Source organism: Ovis canadensis, chromosome 23 (genome assembly GCF_042477335.2).
Source record: "Ovis canadensis isolate MfBH-ARS-UI-01 breed Bighorn chromosome 23, ARS-UI_OviCan_v2, whole genome shotgun sequence".
NCBI lineage: Eukaryota > Metazoa > Chordata > Mammalia > Artiodactyla > Bovidae > Ovis > Ovis canadensis.
Genome location: NC_091267.1, coordinates 14,074,889 through 14,089,767, shown reverse-complemented (window position 1 = coordinate 14,089,767; position 14,879 = coordinate 14,074,889). Strand labels below are relative to the sequence as shown.

The following is a 14,879-nucleotide window of genomic DNA, read 5'->3' as shown; positions in this document are numbered from 1 at the left end:
AACCCAGGGCAGTCTCAGTCAGGCGTGAGGCCAGGCCCCCAGGCACAACCTCGCAGAGCGACTTGGCGACTCCTGGTCCCCACGAGGCACTCATACAGAGGTCACCCCAGGCCGGCCCCTGGGCCCCCAACGAGTCACAGCCCTGGACGTGCAGCTGCCTGGACCAAACGCGCAGGAGGGTGAGCCACGGTCCTTCTGATGCAGCTTTCGCGGCACCGGGTGAAACCCGAAAGCAGCCCACTTGTTGGTTCATTTGGTCTGTTCTGCCCGCCATCCATCATCAGCCTAACCAGGGGAGTTGGATTCCCAGGCGGGGCCGACCCAGCGGTGCCATTGCCATGGACGGCCAGGCCGCCTCGCCAGCTCACACCCCACGTCTGCCTTAGAGCCATGAAGCCGGTCCATCGCAGTGTGCCCGAGCCTGCAGTCGCGCCATCTCTCGGGGTCCCCTTGACGCTCCTGTAGAGCTGCTGGGCGGCACCCCCAGGATGCCTGGGGGGTCCCGGAGAGGATGGGCCTCCTGCCCCATTGGGCTTGGCCGGAGCTCCCACAGCACAGACCTGAGGTCTCAGTGCCTGCCACAGTCATGAGGTTCCCTCCCCGAGCCGGGAGCTTGTCCTCTGGGACCCAGGACCTGATGCAAGTCCGTAGAGAGGCCGGAGCTTGTCCGCAGAGGAGGAGACGTCACTCTTGCTGGCGTGCGCTTGAGACCCCTCATCCTCTGGTCCGGCTGCCCGCCCCCAGGACTTGCATAGAGGTGCCCGCTCACTGGGGCTGGCAGCTCAGGCAGCTCCCATGCCCACGATTCCTGCCTCAGAAACCATGCCCTGAAGTTATGTTGTGGGTGTCTGTGTTCATGGCTCGAATGTCACGTAACAAACAGAAGACAGTTTGGGCTTTGCTCTCTGAGGACAGCCTCTCCGGTGCCGGCGGGGCCAGGCGGGCTCACAGAGTCCTCGTGGGGCGCTGTCCTCAGGTGGCTCTAAAGGCGCCGGGCGGCGTCTCCACAGAGGTCCCAGCCCGCCTGGGAGGCTGAGGTCAGCTCAGGTGCTGGGGGTGCCGGGGAGGGGACCTGGCCCATCTGGCTCGCAGATGCCCCCCCATTGTGTCCCCTCCATGTCCCCGTGCCCCCCTCAGTGTCCCCCCATGTGTCCCCTGTGCCCCCTCACTGTGTCCATGTCCCCCTCCGTGTCCCATGTGTCCCCCTCCGTGTCCCCCATGCCCCCCTCAGTGTCCATGTCCCCCTCAGTGTCCCATGTGTCCCCCTCCGTGTCCCCCGTGCCCCCCTCAGTGTCCATGTCCCCTTCAGTGTCCCCCCATGTCCCCCTCACTGTGTCCCATGTCCCCCCGTGTCCCCCTCCCTGTGTCCCCCTGTGTCCCATGTCCCCCCATGTGTCCCCCTCCCTGTGTCCCCCCATGTCCCGTGTCCCCCTCACTGTGTCCATGTCCCCCTCAGTGTCCCATGTGTCCCCCTCCGTGTCCCCCGTGCCCCTCAGTGTCCCCCCATGTGTCCCCTGTGTCCCCTCACTGTGTCCATGTCCCCCTCAGTGTCCCATGTGTCCCCCTCCGTGTCCCCCGTGCCCCTCAGTGTCCCCCCATGTGTCCCCTGTGTCCCCTCACTGTGTCCATGTCCCCCTCAGTGTCCCATGTGTCCCCCTCCGTGTCCCCCGTGCCACTCAGTGTCCCCCCATGTGTCCCCTGTGTCCCCTCACTGTGTCCATGTCCCCCTCAGTGTCCCATGTGTCCCCCTCCGTGTCCCCCGTGCCCCCCTCAGTGTCCATGTCCCCTTCAGTGTCCCCCCATGTCCCCCTCACTGTGTCCCATGTCCCCCCGTGTCCCCCTCCCTGTGTCCCCGTGTCCCATGTCCCCCCATGTGTCCCCCTCCCTGTGTCCCCCCATGTCCCGTGTCCCCCTCACTGTGTCCATGTCCCCCTCAGTGTCCCATGTGTCCCCTCCGTGTCCCCTGTGCCCCCTCAGTGTCCATGTCCCCCTCAGTGTCCCATGTGTCCCCCTCCGTGTCCCCCGTGTCCCCTCCGTGTCCCCTGTGCCCCCTCAGTGTCCATGTCCCCTTCAGTGTCCCCCCGTGTCCCCTCCGTGTCCCCCATGCCCCCCTCAGTGTCCCCTCCCTGTGTCCCCTGTGCCCCCTCAATGTCCATGTCCCCTTCAGTGTCCCCCCCATGTCCCCCTCACTGTGTCCCATGTCCCCCCCATGTGTCCCCCTCTGTGTCCCCCCATGTCCCGTGTCCCCCTCACTGTGCCCCTTCATGCCCCCGTCTCCCCCTCCCTGTGTCCCCTCACTGTGTCCCCTGTGCCCCCTCAGTGTCCATGTCCCCTTCAGTGTCCCCCCGTGTCCCCCGTGTGTCCCCCTCCCTGTGTCCCCCGTCTCCCCCTCCCTGTGTCCCCTCACTGTGCCCCTCCATGTCCCCCGCATCCCCCATGTCAATGGACAGTGAGAGCCTCTCTCTGTACCACGGCCCGAGGTGTCGGCCCTCTCCCCTCCATGACCCGCCTCCTCCCTGCTGTCTGCCTCCAGATGCCAGCACCCGTGTGGGGCAGGTCCGTTGGCAGCAGCCCCTTGGGTTGTGGGCTCAGCCCAACCCTGGCTCCTCCTGCGGCAGCGGAAACCGTGCTCATCGGGCCCTCGGTCCCCTCCTGACTGGACGTCACCTGACTGGGGGCCGTGGGGCAGCCCCGAGGCCACACAGCCTGTAGGTGCTTCCAGGGCCCAAGTCCCCCCACCCACATGCGGTGTGGACGCAGGCCCTTGTCCCGGGTGTGGCCATGTCCGTCCATCCGTCAGGAGAGTGCCTCTTCTCGGCGTCTGTCACTGTTTCTTGTCCAGTCGTCTCCATCTGTATGCCGTGCCAGGTGTCCTGAGGAGAGCGGGCAGGTGTGCCAGGACCCCGTGTCTGCTGCACGCTGCCTGGAAGTGCCCCCGGCCGGGCTGACTCGCTGGGGTCTCCCTCAGTCACCGTCCTGGCACCGTGTGGAGCCCCCAGGGTGGGCGGGCGGTCGTCTCCTTAAGAGCACGAGTTTCTTCCCAAAGGGAGCCGTCAAGATGGCCTCGTGCTGTGCTGGGGCTTAAGGGTGGGGGTGAGCGCGGGATGCAGACACGGGAAGACGTCTGAGTGAGGAGGCCCCGCTCGGCCGGGTCACCGAGGAGCCGGAGCTGTGCCGGGGGCTGCAGGCGGGGGGACGCAACCTGGGTCACGTCCACCCTCTGTGGTGGGGACTCGGGGTCCGCAAGGGCTCACGAGCTGACGCCAGTGCCCGCGGCCGCACAGGCGCCCTCCTGCTCCCGCCCTCCGCCAGCCCCGGGGGTGCGGGTGCTGCGAGGCAGGCAGACCAGCCCCGGCGTTTCCCCACAGCACCTCCAGAGCAGGCGAGGCGGGCGGGGGGCTGGTTAAAGCGCTGGAGGGACACCTGAGGAAGGAGGTGAGCCTGCCTTGGCACCAAGCTGAGGACCCGGCGTGGGAGAGGAGCCCCGAGGGCAATGGCTTAACTTGCAGGACGTGCCGCCCCGAGGCCCCGGGCCCTGCACGTGGGCTCCGACGCAGAGCGTAACTGGCGCCGTCCGGGCCGCGCGTGCGCAGGAGCGGCCGCGGGCCTGTCGGGTGACTTCAGCGCCGGGGCTGCCGGGTCGGAAGGCCCCGCCCCAGCGCGCCCCCTGCCGCTTCCTATGGTCCTGGCTGGAAGCCGTCCCCGCTCGGCAGCGCGGTCCGTGGAGTCGCGGCCTGGAGCTCGGACCACCCCAGGCGGGCGGCCGGCTCCTGGAGAGGCCACCTCGCCCGCGCGGGAGCCGCCTCACACCGGGCTTCTCAGCGGGCAGCAGGCGAGCGCATCGCGGGGTCTGTGACCCGTGGGACTGGCGTCTCTGTCAAGGCCCCCGGGCCGCTCTCCCCGCCGCCTCGCTGGGATGTGGGGCTCAGGGCTGGAGCCCCAGTCAGGGGGCACGCAGGGCTCAGACCCAGTCGAGGCGTCTCCTGAAGTGGCTTCCACGTGGGGCCCCAGGCTAGGGGGACGGTGCTTACTGCAGAAGCCCCAGGCTGTGGCCGCCGCTGACCACGGGTGTGCAGATTGGAGGGGAGGGGTCGCATCTGAAAGTGGTTCTGCGCACAGCCTCAGACGTGGGGCCCACAGGCACACCGAACCTTGGGGACCCAGCCTGGACTCAGAACAGCCTTGGGCCCAGCGCGCGCCCTCCCCTGCAGGGCAACGTCCATGTGGGGAAGTAGCGCACCCACGGGGCTGCTGGAAACCCGCAGGAAGGGAGACACAGAGTCAAGGAGACCCGCCCCCATGGGCCGCGGGAGACCCGCAAGAAGGGGGACACGGAGTCAAGGAGACCTGCCCCCACGGGCCGCGGGAGACCTGCAAGAAGGGGGACACGGAGTCACGGGAGACCCGCAAGAAGAGGGACAAGGAGTCAAGGAGACCTGCCCCCACGGGCGGCGGGAGACATGCAAGAAGGGGGACACGGAGTCACGGGAGACCCGCAAGAAGAGGGACAAGGAGTCAAAGAGACCCGCCCCCACGGGCCACGGGAGACCCACAAGAAGGGGGACACAGAGTCAAGGAGACCCGCCCCCACGGGCCGCGGGAGACCCGCAAGAAGGGGGACACGGAGTCAAGGAGACCTGCCCCCACGGGCCGCGGGAGACCTGCAAGAAGGGGGACACGGAGTCACGGGAGACCCGCAAGAAGAGGGACAAGGAGTCAAGGAGACCTGCCCCCACGGGCCGCGGGAGACCTGCAAGAAGGGGGACACGGAGTCACGGGAGACCCGCAAGAAGAGGGACAAGGAGTCAAAGAGACCCGCCCCCACGGGCCACGGGAGACCCACAAGAAGGGGGACACAGAGTCAAGGAGACCCGCCCCCACGGGCCGCGGGAGACCCGCAAGAAGGGGGACATGGAGTCTCAGGAGACCCGCCCCCACAGGCCACGGGAGACCCGCAGGAAGGGAGACACAGAGTCAGACCCTCCCCCACGGGCGTGGGAGACCCGCAAGAAAGGGGACATGGAGTCACGGGAGACCCGCAAGAAGAGGGACAAGGAGTCAAGGAGACCCGCCCCCACGGGCCCTGGGAGACCCGCAAGAAGGGGGACACGGAGTCGAGACCCGCCCCCACGGGCCACGGGAGACCCGCAAGAAGGGGGACACGGAGTCAAGGAGACCCGCCCCCACGGGCCCTGGGAGACCTGCAAGAAGGGGGACACGGAGTCAAGGAGACCCGCCCCCACGGGCCGCGGGAGACCCGCAAGAAGGGGGACATGGAGTCACGGGAGACCCGCAAGAAGGGGGACACGGAGTCAAGGAGACCCGCCCCCACGGGCCCTGGGAGACCCGCAAGAAGGGGGACACGGAGTCAAGGAGACCCGCCCCCACGGGCCGCGGGAGACCCGCAAGAAGGGGGACATGGAGTCACGGGAGACCCGCAAGAAGGGGGACACGGAGTCGAGACCCGCCCCCACGGGCCGCGGGAGACCCGCAAGAAGGGGGACATGGAGTCACGGGAGACCCGCAAGAAAGGGGACATGGAGTCACGGGAGACCCGCAAGAAGAGGGACAAGGAGTCAAGGAGACCCGCCCCCACGGGCCCTGGGAGACCCGCAAGAAGGGGGACACGGAGTCGAGACCCGCCCCCACGGGCCGCGGGAGACCCGCAAGAAGGGGGACACGGAGTCAAGGAGACCCGCCCCCACGGGCCGTGGGAGATCCGAAGGAGGGAGACATGGAGTCACAGGAAACGCACCCACAGGCCGCAGGAGATCCTCAAGAAGAGGGACAAGGAGTTGGGAGACCCACCCCCACGGGCCGTGGGAGACCCGCAAGAAGAGGGACATTGAGTCTTGGGAGACCCACACCCACGGGCCGCGGGAGGCCCACATGAAGGGGGACTTAGAGTCACGGAAAACCCGCACGCATAGAACCGCAGGAGACACATACCCATGGGAGACCCACAGGGCTACTGCAGGAACCAGGACCTGCGGGTGTTTCCCGACATGTGATCCACCCAGGACAGCTGGTCCTTCTTCGCATCCGCCGGCAGCCTGTGAGGCGTCCCTGAATCCTTCCCCGTGGCATCTGGAGCCCCTCAAAGCCCTGACCAGCTATGCGCTCGAGAGAGAAGTCTCTCGCCCAGTAAAGGACCACCAGTGCCGCTTGGGCACTGCGGGAGTTGGCCTGGCTGATGGAGACTGACCAGCACCGGGAGTGAGGATGCCTGCTGTGCCCACACCTGCCATGCTGGACACATCCTGTCCAAGGATGCCAGGGACACCCCAGCTTTCCACCCGACGTGACTTTGGGGACATGAGTGATGACCCTGGCTCTGCCTACAGGAGGCCGCACGGTGGCCATCACCCGCTCTGCTCCTCCCCAGCCTTCCAGCTGCAGCACTGCCTGGGGACCTGGTGCCTCCCTGCCCACAGAGGCAGGAAGAACAGGAACAGGGCTGGGGAGGGGGCACAGGGAGGGCAAGACCGAAGGGAATGACTCCGCTGGGCATCCTGGCTACAAGCCAGGACCTGGCGATGCTGAGCAGGGCCACGTGCCCTCACGCCAGTGTCCCCAGGTCCCAGCTACGCAGCCACGGTGCTGCCCAGGCGCCCTGTGGACAGGCTTTGGGAAAGCCAGTCCTAGTCCTCCAGGCTGCTGTGGGTTGCAAGCACCAGCCATAACAGAGAACAGATGTGCACCCTCACTGGCTCGAGACCGTGTTACATCGAAGCTGCGTCTGAGAGAGGAGCTTTATTTACTTAAGGCGGAGGCTGGGTGCGCAGAGGCCCGCGGGCTGGGAGGAAGAGGGGCGTTCCCTCTGCGCCGCCCACCCCAACGCCAGGAGGCCGGCCTCACACAAACGAAGAGGCGAAGACGTGATCAGGAGGGTCTGGTGACAGCGCTTTGTCCTTCCTCCGTCTGCACATGGCAGCGCCGGGCGTCTGTTGTGAAATCAACGGTGCTCTCGCCAGTCGCTCTCCAGGGAACGCAACCATCAGGGTGTCCCTTGTGAGCATGTGCATACGAGGCAGCCAAGGAGAAATGAGACACAGGGAGTGAGCCGGCAGGCGGGGTGGGCACGGTGGAGCCCGGCCCACCGCAGACCCCAGGGCGCGGGGTCAGCGCCCTCAGGGCCTGGTCAGGCCCACAGCCTGGAGGGGAGGAAGGGACCGTCCAGCGCCTGTGGTGCCACTTCCAGCCCAGCCTTCCGCACCCTGGGGGTACCCAGAGGCACTGCGCAGGACCCTGTGACCGCAGTCGTGCATTTTCCCCTGGGAACGAACCCGTGCGCGGGAAGGAGGACTGGCATTCTTGCTGGTGTAAAAGGGTTTCCTTGTCTAACGACTGAAGTCTTCTCTCCTGCAGCAAATGGACACTCGCCTTTTCTGTTGGATTTTTACTGATCTCTGAGCGCCATCTTACTCTCTGCTCAAGTTCACCCCATGTCAGACACTTATCAGATAGTATGTCGGTAGCAGCAGAAACGCAGTAGTACATCCAAGTTAAAATTTTCACTTTGATTGCTACAAATCCACAGGCCCTTGGGTCCAGGCTTCTGCTACAGCTCGCAGATGGGTTTTTATAGCACATTAGTGCCGCAGGAGAGTCCAAGGAAAACAGTGCTCTCGGCCTGAGAACCAGCTGCAGCTCTCCCGAGCCGATGACTCACGCTCTCGTTTTAATTGGGTGGGAGAACCAGGCAGGAGACACACAGGGACTCAGTCAAAGCGCTGTTTGTTTTCGGAGGGTATCCTAGCCACAAGCCCGCCCCGGTGCTCCCATCTGCAGCTCATGTTTATTTAATTTTTTTTTCCTCCTCGCAGTTCCAATCATAAAAACGGAGCCCAGCGATGATTACGAGCCTGCCCTCACCTGTGGACCAATGAGCCAGGGCTTGAGCCCGCTCCCCAAGCCTTGCTACGGCCAGCCGCTCGCCCTGCCGCCCGACCCGGGTGCCTGCCTCATGCCCGGCTTCCCATCCCGTCCGCAGGGCAGTGCCAGCCCCGAGCTCCACGACCTCTCCTGTGCCCCTTATGGCTCGGCCACGGCTGGCCCGGGCCACAGCCCCCTCGGACTTCCGCGGCCAGTCGGCGGGGTCCTCACCAGCCAGGAGGCGCCGAGACCCTCGGGCGTGCCTCCTGGGCCCCCCCAGCCGCCGCCCCCCACTCTGCTGCAGCCACAGGTGAGTCCGACGTCGAGCGGTAGCTGCTCCCCGGGGCGCCGGCCAGCGCTCTGTCCCCACAGCCCCTCCTCTCCGCTGCCGCCCGGGACCCGAGAGCCGACCCACCTGCAGCCCTGTGGCCCAGCGCACCCCTGCGGGACGGGCCACCAGCAGCACCAGCCACTCGAGGTTCCGAGCAGCGAGCCTGCCGCCGCCCGGCCCCTGCCGCCGCCCGAGGTGCGTGAGGACAGTAATCGTAGTCTGGCCCCCATTTCCGTAACGGTCAAGCGAGAGCCTCAGGAGCTGGACCCGCTCGACCTGGATGACGGTAAGTGCCCGCCGCAGCAGGAGCACGCCCAGCCCTGGGCCGAGGGGCCCCGGCCCAGAGCGTGCTCACTGCCCCAGGAGTGTGCCCGGCCTGTGTCACTCCAGAAAGTCCCAGCGGTCAGCAGTGCCACCGTCAGCCAGTGGGGGACGCCATCCCCGCCGAGTGGGTGCCTATGCTGTGCATCCTGGGGGCACGTGGTCCCTGTGGCAGTGCCAGGCGTGGTGACCACGGTCCCTGGAACAGGCCCCCACCAGCTGAGATGTCCCATGAGGACAAGAGGCCTCCTGGGACTCGGCTGTGGGCCCAGCTTGTTGCTTAGCGTCTGAAGTGCCTCTCTAGTTGTGTGAACCGTCATTAAGTGGTCAAATAGCTAAAAGTGAGTGGCTTTCACCCTGTTCAGCTTGTGAAACCATGTGTTCTGTGCGTGTTTGCCGTTGCGTCCAGCCCTTTGCAACCCTCGACTGTAACCCTCCTGGCTCCTCTGTCCATGGGATTCTCCAGCAAGAACACTGGAGTGGGTTGCCCAGATCCGAGGGTTCTTCCTGATACAGGGATCAGGCCCGTGTGTCTCCTGCACCGGCCGGCGGGCTCTTCACCACTGTGCCACCTGGGAGCCCAGTGATCAGATCAGGGGGCGGCGCAGCACTCCAGCGCACCCACCCAGCACAGCACCTGCTCCGCTGGGATGAGTTTGGGTGGATGTAAAGCGTGCTTTTGGGATGCCTGCAGTTAGGTTGATGATGCAGACTTTCTGATATGAGGTCTTCCTATGAAATGATGGCAGATGGCACCTGATCGAGAGATTTCTTTTCTTGCTTTGGGACAAAAGGCCAGGGCCCCAGGTGTTGTCACAGGTGACTTGGTGCTTGTGTGGGCCCCGCGTGGCGCATCTGTGTGGGCGTCTGGCCTCTGTCAGCCAGCAGCCCATCTCCCCGGTGTGCGTCACTCCCTGAGCAGGGTATGACCCAGTGCCTACCTGCCGCCCAGCTCCCCAGCTGCAGGACTCAGGGAGCCCAGGAACCGCAGGACAGTCCTCGGCACAGCCCCACACCCCCACCCCGTCAGCCACCTTGGCCTTTCTGCCTCCGCTGTTGCGGCTCCTGGCCTTCTCCCTGAAATCAGAGCCAGACACGTGGGTGTCTTCCTTCCATGACTGCCGTCTCCCCCACACCTGTGTTCTGCGCCAGGGACCCTCCAGGGAGAGTCGCTGGGCGTGCGGTCCCAGGCGTGGGCACAGGGCCCCCAGCACCCACCCTCACCTTCGGTGCCCATTCACACCTGAAGTGTGGGTACAGCCGGACTCGGGACACATGGGCCTTCCTGTGGGGACACCTGGTCACAGCCCCCAGCCCAGTGACCAGGAGGGCCCTGGGCGTGGCAGGTCCCCGTTCGCTCTGGTGGACCCCGGGCCTGGGCGGTCTCCCTCCGATCGGGTGGCCTGGCGCCCTTCCAGTGCCCCTCCTGCTCCTTCCTCAGGCGAGCTCACCAGCTCGTGAGTGTTCTTGTTCCTAAATGCTCGCTTCTCAGGAGGCGCCCCCTTTGCAGGTTGTGCTTGTGGGCTCCTGGAGAGGCCATCTCTGCTCACCATGGTCCAAGCCCAGAACCTACTCGCTCACCGGAGCTACCATGTGAGTGCGAGTCAGCCCCCTGTCAGTGACCGTCTGGTGCAGAATAAAGGCATCGTGAGCTTGGGGACCTGAGTCCCCAGCCTGGATACCAAGGGGGTTGGGGCGGATCTCACTGGTCCTTTCTGACTGGGTGGGGAGGGTACGCAGGTGTCATGGGGCAACTGGGGGCCTCGAGAGGTTTCTGTAATGCTTGGATGACTTAAGAGGGCACCAGTAATCTAATCCCTCACCGGCCTCGCCTTTACACGTCATATGTGGTCGAGGTGTCTGAAAATTAATTTGTGAAGAGAGTTGGTGTCCAGGGGTATGCGCACTGCGGCCCCAAGGCCTGATCCAGGGGTGTGTGGTGCAGTCCTGAGCCCTGCGGGGAGAGAGAATCCATCGGCTGGGGCCGATCCCTGATTTAGAAACAGGCCCCTGTGAAAGGTCTGGAGGAGATGGGGGGATCGTTGGAATTCACTCCAGGCCATGTGAGTCTCTACTTGTGTCTGGGTTTGAATTTGCAGCCCAGCTCAGGAAGGTGTAGACAGAGAAGATGGAAACAAGAGTGAAAAACTAAATCAGAAAATTAGAAGCCACTGGTTTCAAGTGGCCTTGACATTACCAAGCAGACACTCCATCCTTGCCGTTTGAGCCCAGGAAGAGGCGAGGTACAGACCAGGGAACCAGGACTGGGCGGAGGGTGCAGGGGAGTCTCCTCCCCACAGGACAGGGGGCTAGCTCTGGTGGCACTGGGGGGCCTGCCCTGCCCTCTCCTGGGCTTTGTCCTGCAAGCCCTGGCTCCACCCCCAGGGCGGGAGGGCCCGGCATTTGCTGCGGCTCTCGTGGGGAACTCAGCCTCACACAGGCTCAGGAACAGAGCTACTGCGAGTCTGACCCCATGGTGACAGTTCAGGGCACTTCTGCCGGGCTGGCCCCATGGTGATGGTTAGGGTGACTCCTGCCAGGCTGTGTGCCCTCCCCACTGGGCTCTCAGAGGTGCTGTGTTGGCCAGTAGGAGTCGGGGGGGGGCTCCTCGGGCTTGCTTATGATGCTCGTGGTGCCAGGCCTGTGAACAATAAGAGCTCATTTCATGTGTGTTCTGGTGTTTTCTTTGAAGTTTTTGTTTTCCAGAAATGTAGAGTGAAAAGGGCAATAGGAGGATAGTATGTCCAGTTCCAGGGAGCCAGGGCGTTGGGAGCACATAAGTGAGTCTTTCAGAGACAGGAAAGGTGCCGCGCCTTAAGCAGGACGCCCCTGCTCCCTGCACAGTGAAGCCCTACGCACAGCAGGCCAGTGCTCGTGCCAAATCTCCGTTTGCTTCAAGGACACGCCTCAAGTGGACCCCATTTCTTTGTTTTTCAGACGTTTCTGCTGTTGTATCAGTAGTATCTGGCCCATAAGTAACTTTGGTTATAATTCATTCTTTGGTTCAACAACATTCATGGAATTTAAACTTTCATTTTGGATTTCTCAATCATGGCAGTATCACTAGATACCTTTTTTTAGAAAAATTAGCTTTGTGGTCTTCTCTTATTTTAAATGTGGATTGAATGTGTCCTAAAAGCTACAACGTTTCCTTGGTGATTTCCATGACCTGGGCCTTGCTGGGCTGAGCCACACAACTGCCCAGCAGCTCCTCCTCTGGGTGTATACATGGCAGTTCACACACACGTGCACAGAGGTCTGTGTGTCCTGTACTCACTCCCCGGGTGTGCACATTGTGGCTCACACTCACACGCACAGCAGTCTCTGTCTTGGCTCCACACGTGGGCAGTTCACACACGTGCACAGCGGTCTCTGTCTTGGCTCCACACGTGGGCAGTTCACACACGTGCAAGTGGTCTCTGTGTCTTGGCCTCGCTCCTTGGGTGTACGCATGGTGGTTCCCACACGTGTGCACAGCAGTCTGTGCCTGAGCTCGCTCCTCAGACGTGCGTGTGGGTGTCCTGGACTTGCTCCCATTGATGCAGATCTGCTGGCAGTATTGTGAACGTCTCTGAAGCTCCAGGGCCTGTCCCGTCTTTTCATGGGGGCCCCTGTGTTGCTGACTTGAGGACCTGCTTTGTGAGCCAGCAACTGTCTCGGGGTGTCGCTTGTTTGCTGCTGCCGACCCCGCCCATGTGTCCCCCCAGCCCACTCCACGGCCTCAGCCACAATCGGCCCTTTCAGGCCCCTCCAGGGGTCTCAGGTTTCCAGAAGTCTCGATGTCATTAAAACAACAAGCAGGTGGAGCAGGCGGCCAGGCTGTGTCTGCCTGAGTCTGCCTGCGCCCCCACCCCCCCCGCACCCCCCTTCCTTCCTGAGCTGGGGCTGCTCTGGGACCGAACGCAGACTTTCCTCATGGAAAGTTTTACTAACCTGGCCCGGGGCCCAGCTCTGAGGCCTCCCCGTTCCTAGTGATGATTGAAAGAGTCTGGATCAAACACGCTGGGTCGTTAGACGGTGGGCTCTACCCGCTGGGCGGAGGTTGCACTCGGCCATGCACGGGTCCTGAGGGTCAGTCCTTATGGCACGGCATCCGGAGGTGGCTGGGGTGGGGACTACTGTCAGTCTGGTGACCCGCAGGCCTCATCTCTCAGGACAGGAGTCCCAGGAGCAGAGCCCCCACTCACACCTCCCAGAGCCGAGAGTCTGGAAGGGCGCAGAGCCCTTTCCACACTCGGCCCTGGGAGCCTCATGGGGACGTGAGTCTGTCTGCACAGGGACCCCACGCCAGGCTGCCAGGGACGCCATGCCTCCAAGTGTCAGACGGTGTGAGACTCTGGAGTAAATACCCTCCTCCCTGTCTAGATGGGCCTGAGTGACAGGCAGTGATGGCAGGAGCCCTGGACGCTGCCACCCCACCCTGGGCGGCGGTCAGGCCTTGTGCGTCTGTGGTCCTGGCCGGCGTGTGCGTTGCTGCTGCGCCCGCACTGCCGGGATCTGCCCCTCGAGAAAGGGGGGAGGCAGGGGCCGCTCTGAGTGTCCGCTGAGTAAGGGCCTTTATAAATAGGCGCTGTGCCTGGCCCCTGGGACACAGCCTGCTGGGCCGTGATGGCGAGCGTCTCCTGGCCTCCTGCAGCTCGGGTGACCCCACGGCTTCAGCGTCCGCCACTTGGGGCACCCCTTGGATGCTGGATGCCGCCATGAGCAGCACGCGCAGGCCGCCCGACTCTCATCCAGGGTTCTTCCGCCCAGTTGCTTTCTGGGCACTTGAGGGGCATCTGGTGGTTTGCTTTCAGCTAATGTTAACCTTCTGCCTTAATCCTAGGTTTTAGCTTACTTCCTTCTCTAAGTGGAGAATTGTTTGACGTTACTAATTTGAGGGAAAGAAAGAGGAATCTGATGTGGGGGGAGGAAGCGGAGGGAAGAGCTTGGAAGGTTTCATGGAGCCAGAGCCACTTAGCTCTGCTTGGGCCAGAGGCTGGTGCTGGCCTGCCGTGCTGGGGCCCCGTGGGCGTGTCGCGGTTCACGGTCCCTGTAGGCTGGCCCCGAGGGGCAGAGTGTTGGCGAGTGAGTGCGTCAGGACCAGAACACGGTCTTCCTGGTAGATATGCCTGTGCGGAGAGGTGGGCGCCTTCCCAGGGGGCTTAGTCAGTGCCACCCCCGTTCCAGGCCTGCTCTCCACGGCTTTGCTGTCCGATGCCACACGTTTCAAAGCTCTTCCGCACTGAGGAACGAGCAGGCCTGGTAGCTCCTCTCAGACACTCGAGCCCACGCCTGGCCCACGGCTGTGCTCTGTCCCCAGAGCGTGACACCAGGGGAAGGGTACTCAGAAGCCCCGCTGCTGACGGGCCGTCAGGCCTGGGGTCTCTGAGGAGTGCTGACTGGGGCGGAGGGCCCTGTCTAAATCTGCTGGATGCCTGTCTTTTCGAGAGCAGTGGGCATGTGGCTGCCCTGCCCTAGAGGGCCAGGCAGAGGGCCAGCAGTGTGTGGCACTTCTGAGCGACCTTTCTGATACAGGAGTGTCCCTTCCATGTGGATTCCTGAAGGACAGTGACTGCCTGGCATAGCCGTCCACCGGGTCCAGGCGAGAAGAACCCGGGTGGTTGGTGTTCGAGAAACTGTGTTCCCATCAAAGCTGTGTGTGTCCTACCTGACACACTATCACCAGCACACAGAAAACCCGGACAACAAGAATAGTGCCAGCACACGGGCTGGGCTCCTTCCAGAGTGACTGTACATGGTGTCTCTGTTGACTAATTCAGCCTCACAGCAGCCCTGAGCGGGCAGAACCGCCGATTCAGCCCATGCTGTCAGAGAGGGAGGCTGAAGCTCGGAGAGAGGTGTCACTGGAGCTGCTTGGAGCGCGGCGGGGACAAAGCTGGGGCTCGCCGTGACCCGCCCGCCAGCCCCGATGTCAGCGCTGGCTCTGGGCCCCCGAGGTCGAGCTGTGTCATTGAGATGCAGTGAGCAAAGACTCCTGCTCAGGAGTCTAGCTTTCATGTGTGGACTCGCCTCGAAAGCCAAAGAGAAGTGTGGAGTGCGCTATGTGTTTCCTTCAGCAGAGAATCCCTTTTACTAGTGGAGGCACTTTTGATGGCCCGGGGAGAACTAGGGGAGAGGCAGGGCTTCCAGAGTGATGCAGAGATATCAGTCCCCAAAAGCAGCGAAAACACCGACACAACTTTCAGATCGATTATTCCAGAACCTGACACCTACCCAGAGGCAGAGCAAACTGGGAAGCATTTATTCAGGGCAAAGTGGACCCTGGGAGACGATCTGTGGTGCCGTACCTCTGGGCTGTTCCCCTCCCCCCGCCCCGCGGCGTGTAGCCACATAACCTGGTTCAGTCCGT

The 14,879-nt window shown here is 63.5% G+C and overlaps 1 protein-coding gene across 6 annotated transcripts in view; it reads left to right on the top strand.

The window, feature by feature from the left end:
• Positions 1-14,879, top strand: part of NFATC1 (nuclear factor of activated T cells 1) — a 90,647-nt gene that overhangs the window by 56,100 nt on the left and 19,668 nt on the right. For 4 of the 6 annotated variants that reach the window (XM_069569267.1, XM_069569268.1, XM_069569265.1 and 1 more), the window contains exon 9: positions 7,827-8,492. In XM_069569267.1, coding sequence (XP_069425368.1) covers positions 7,827-8,492 — 666 coding nt within the window. The remainder of the gene's footprint in view (positions 1-7,826; positions 8,493-14,879) is intronic. The other 2 variants (XM_069569269.1, XM_069569270.1) reach the window with 1 other exon arrangement.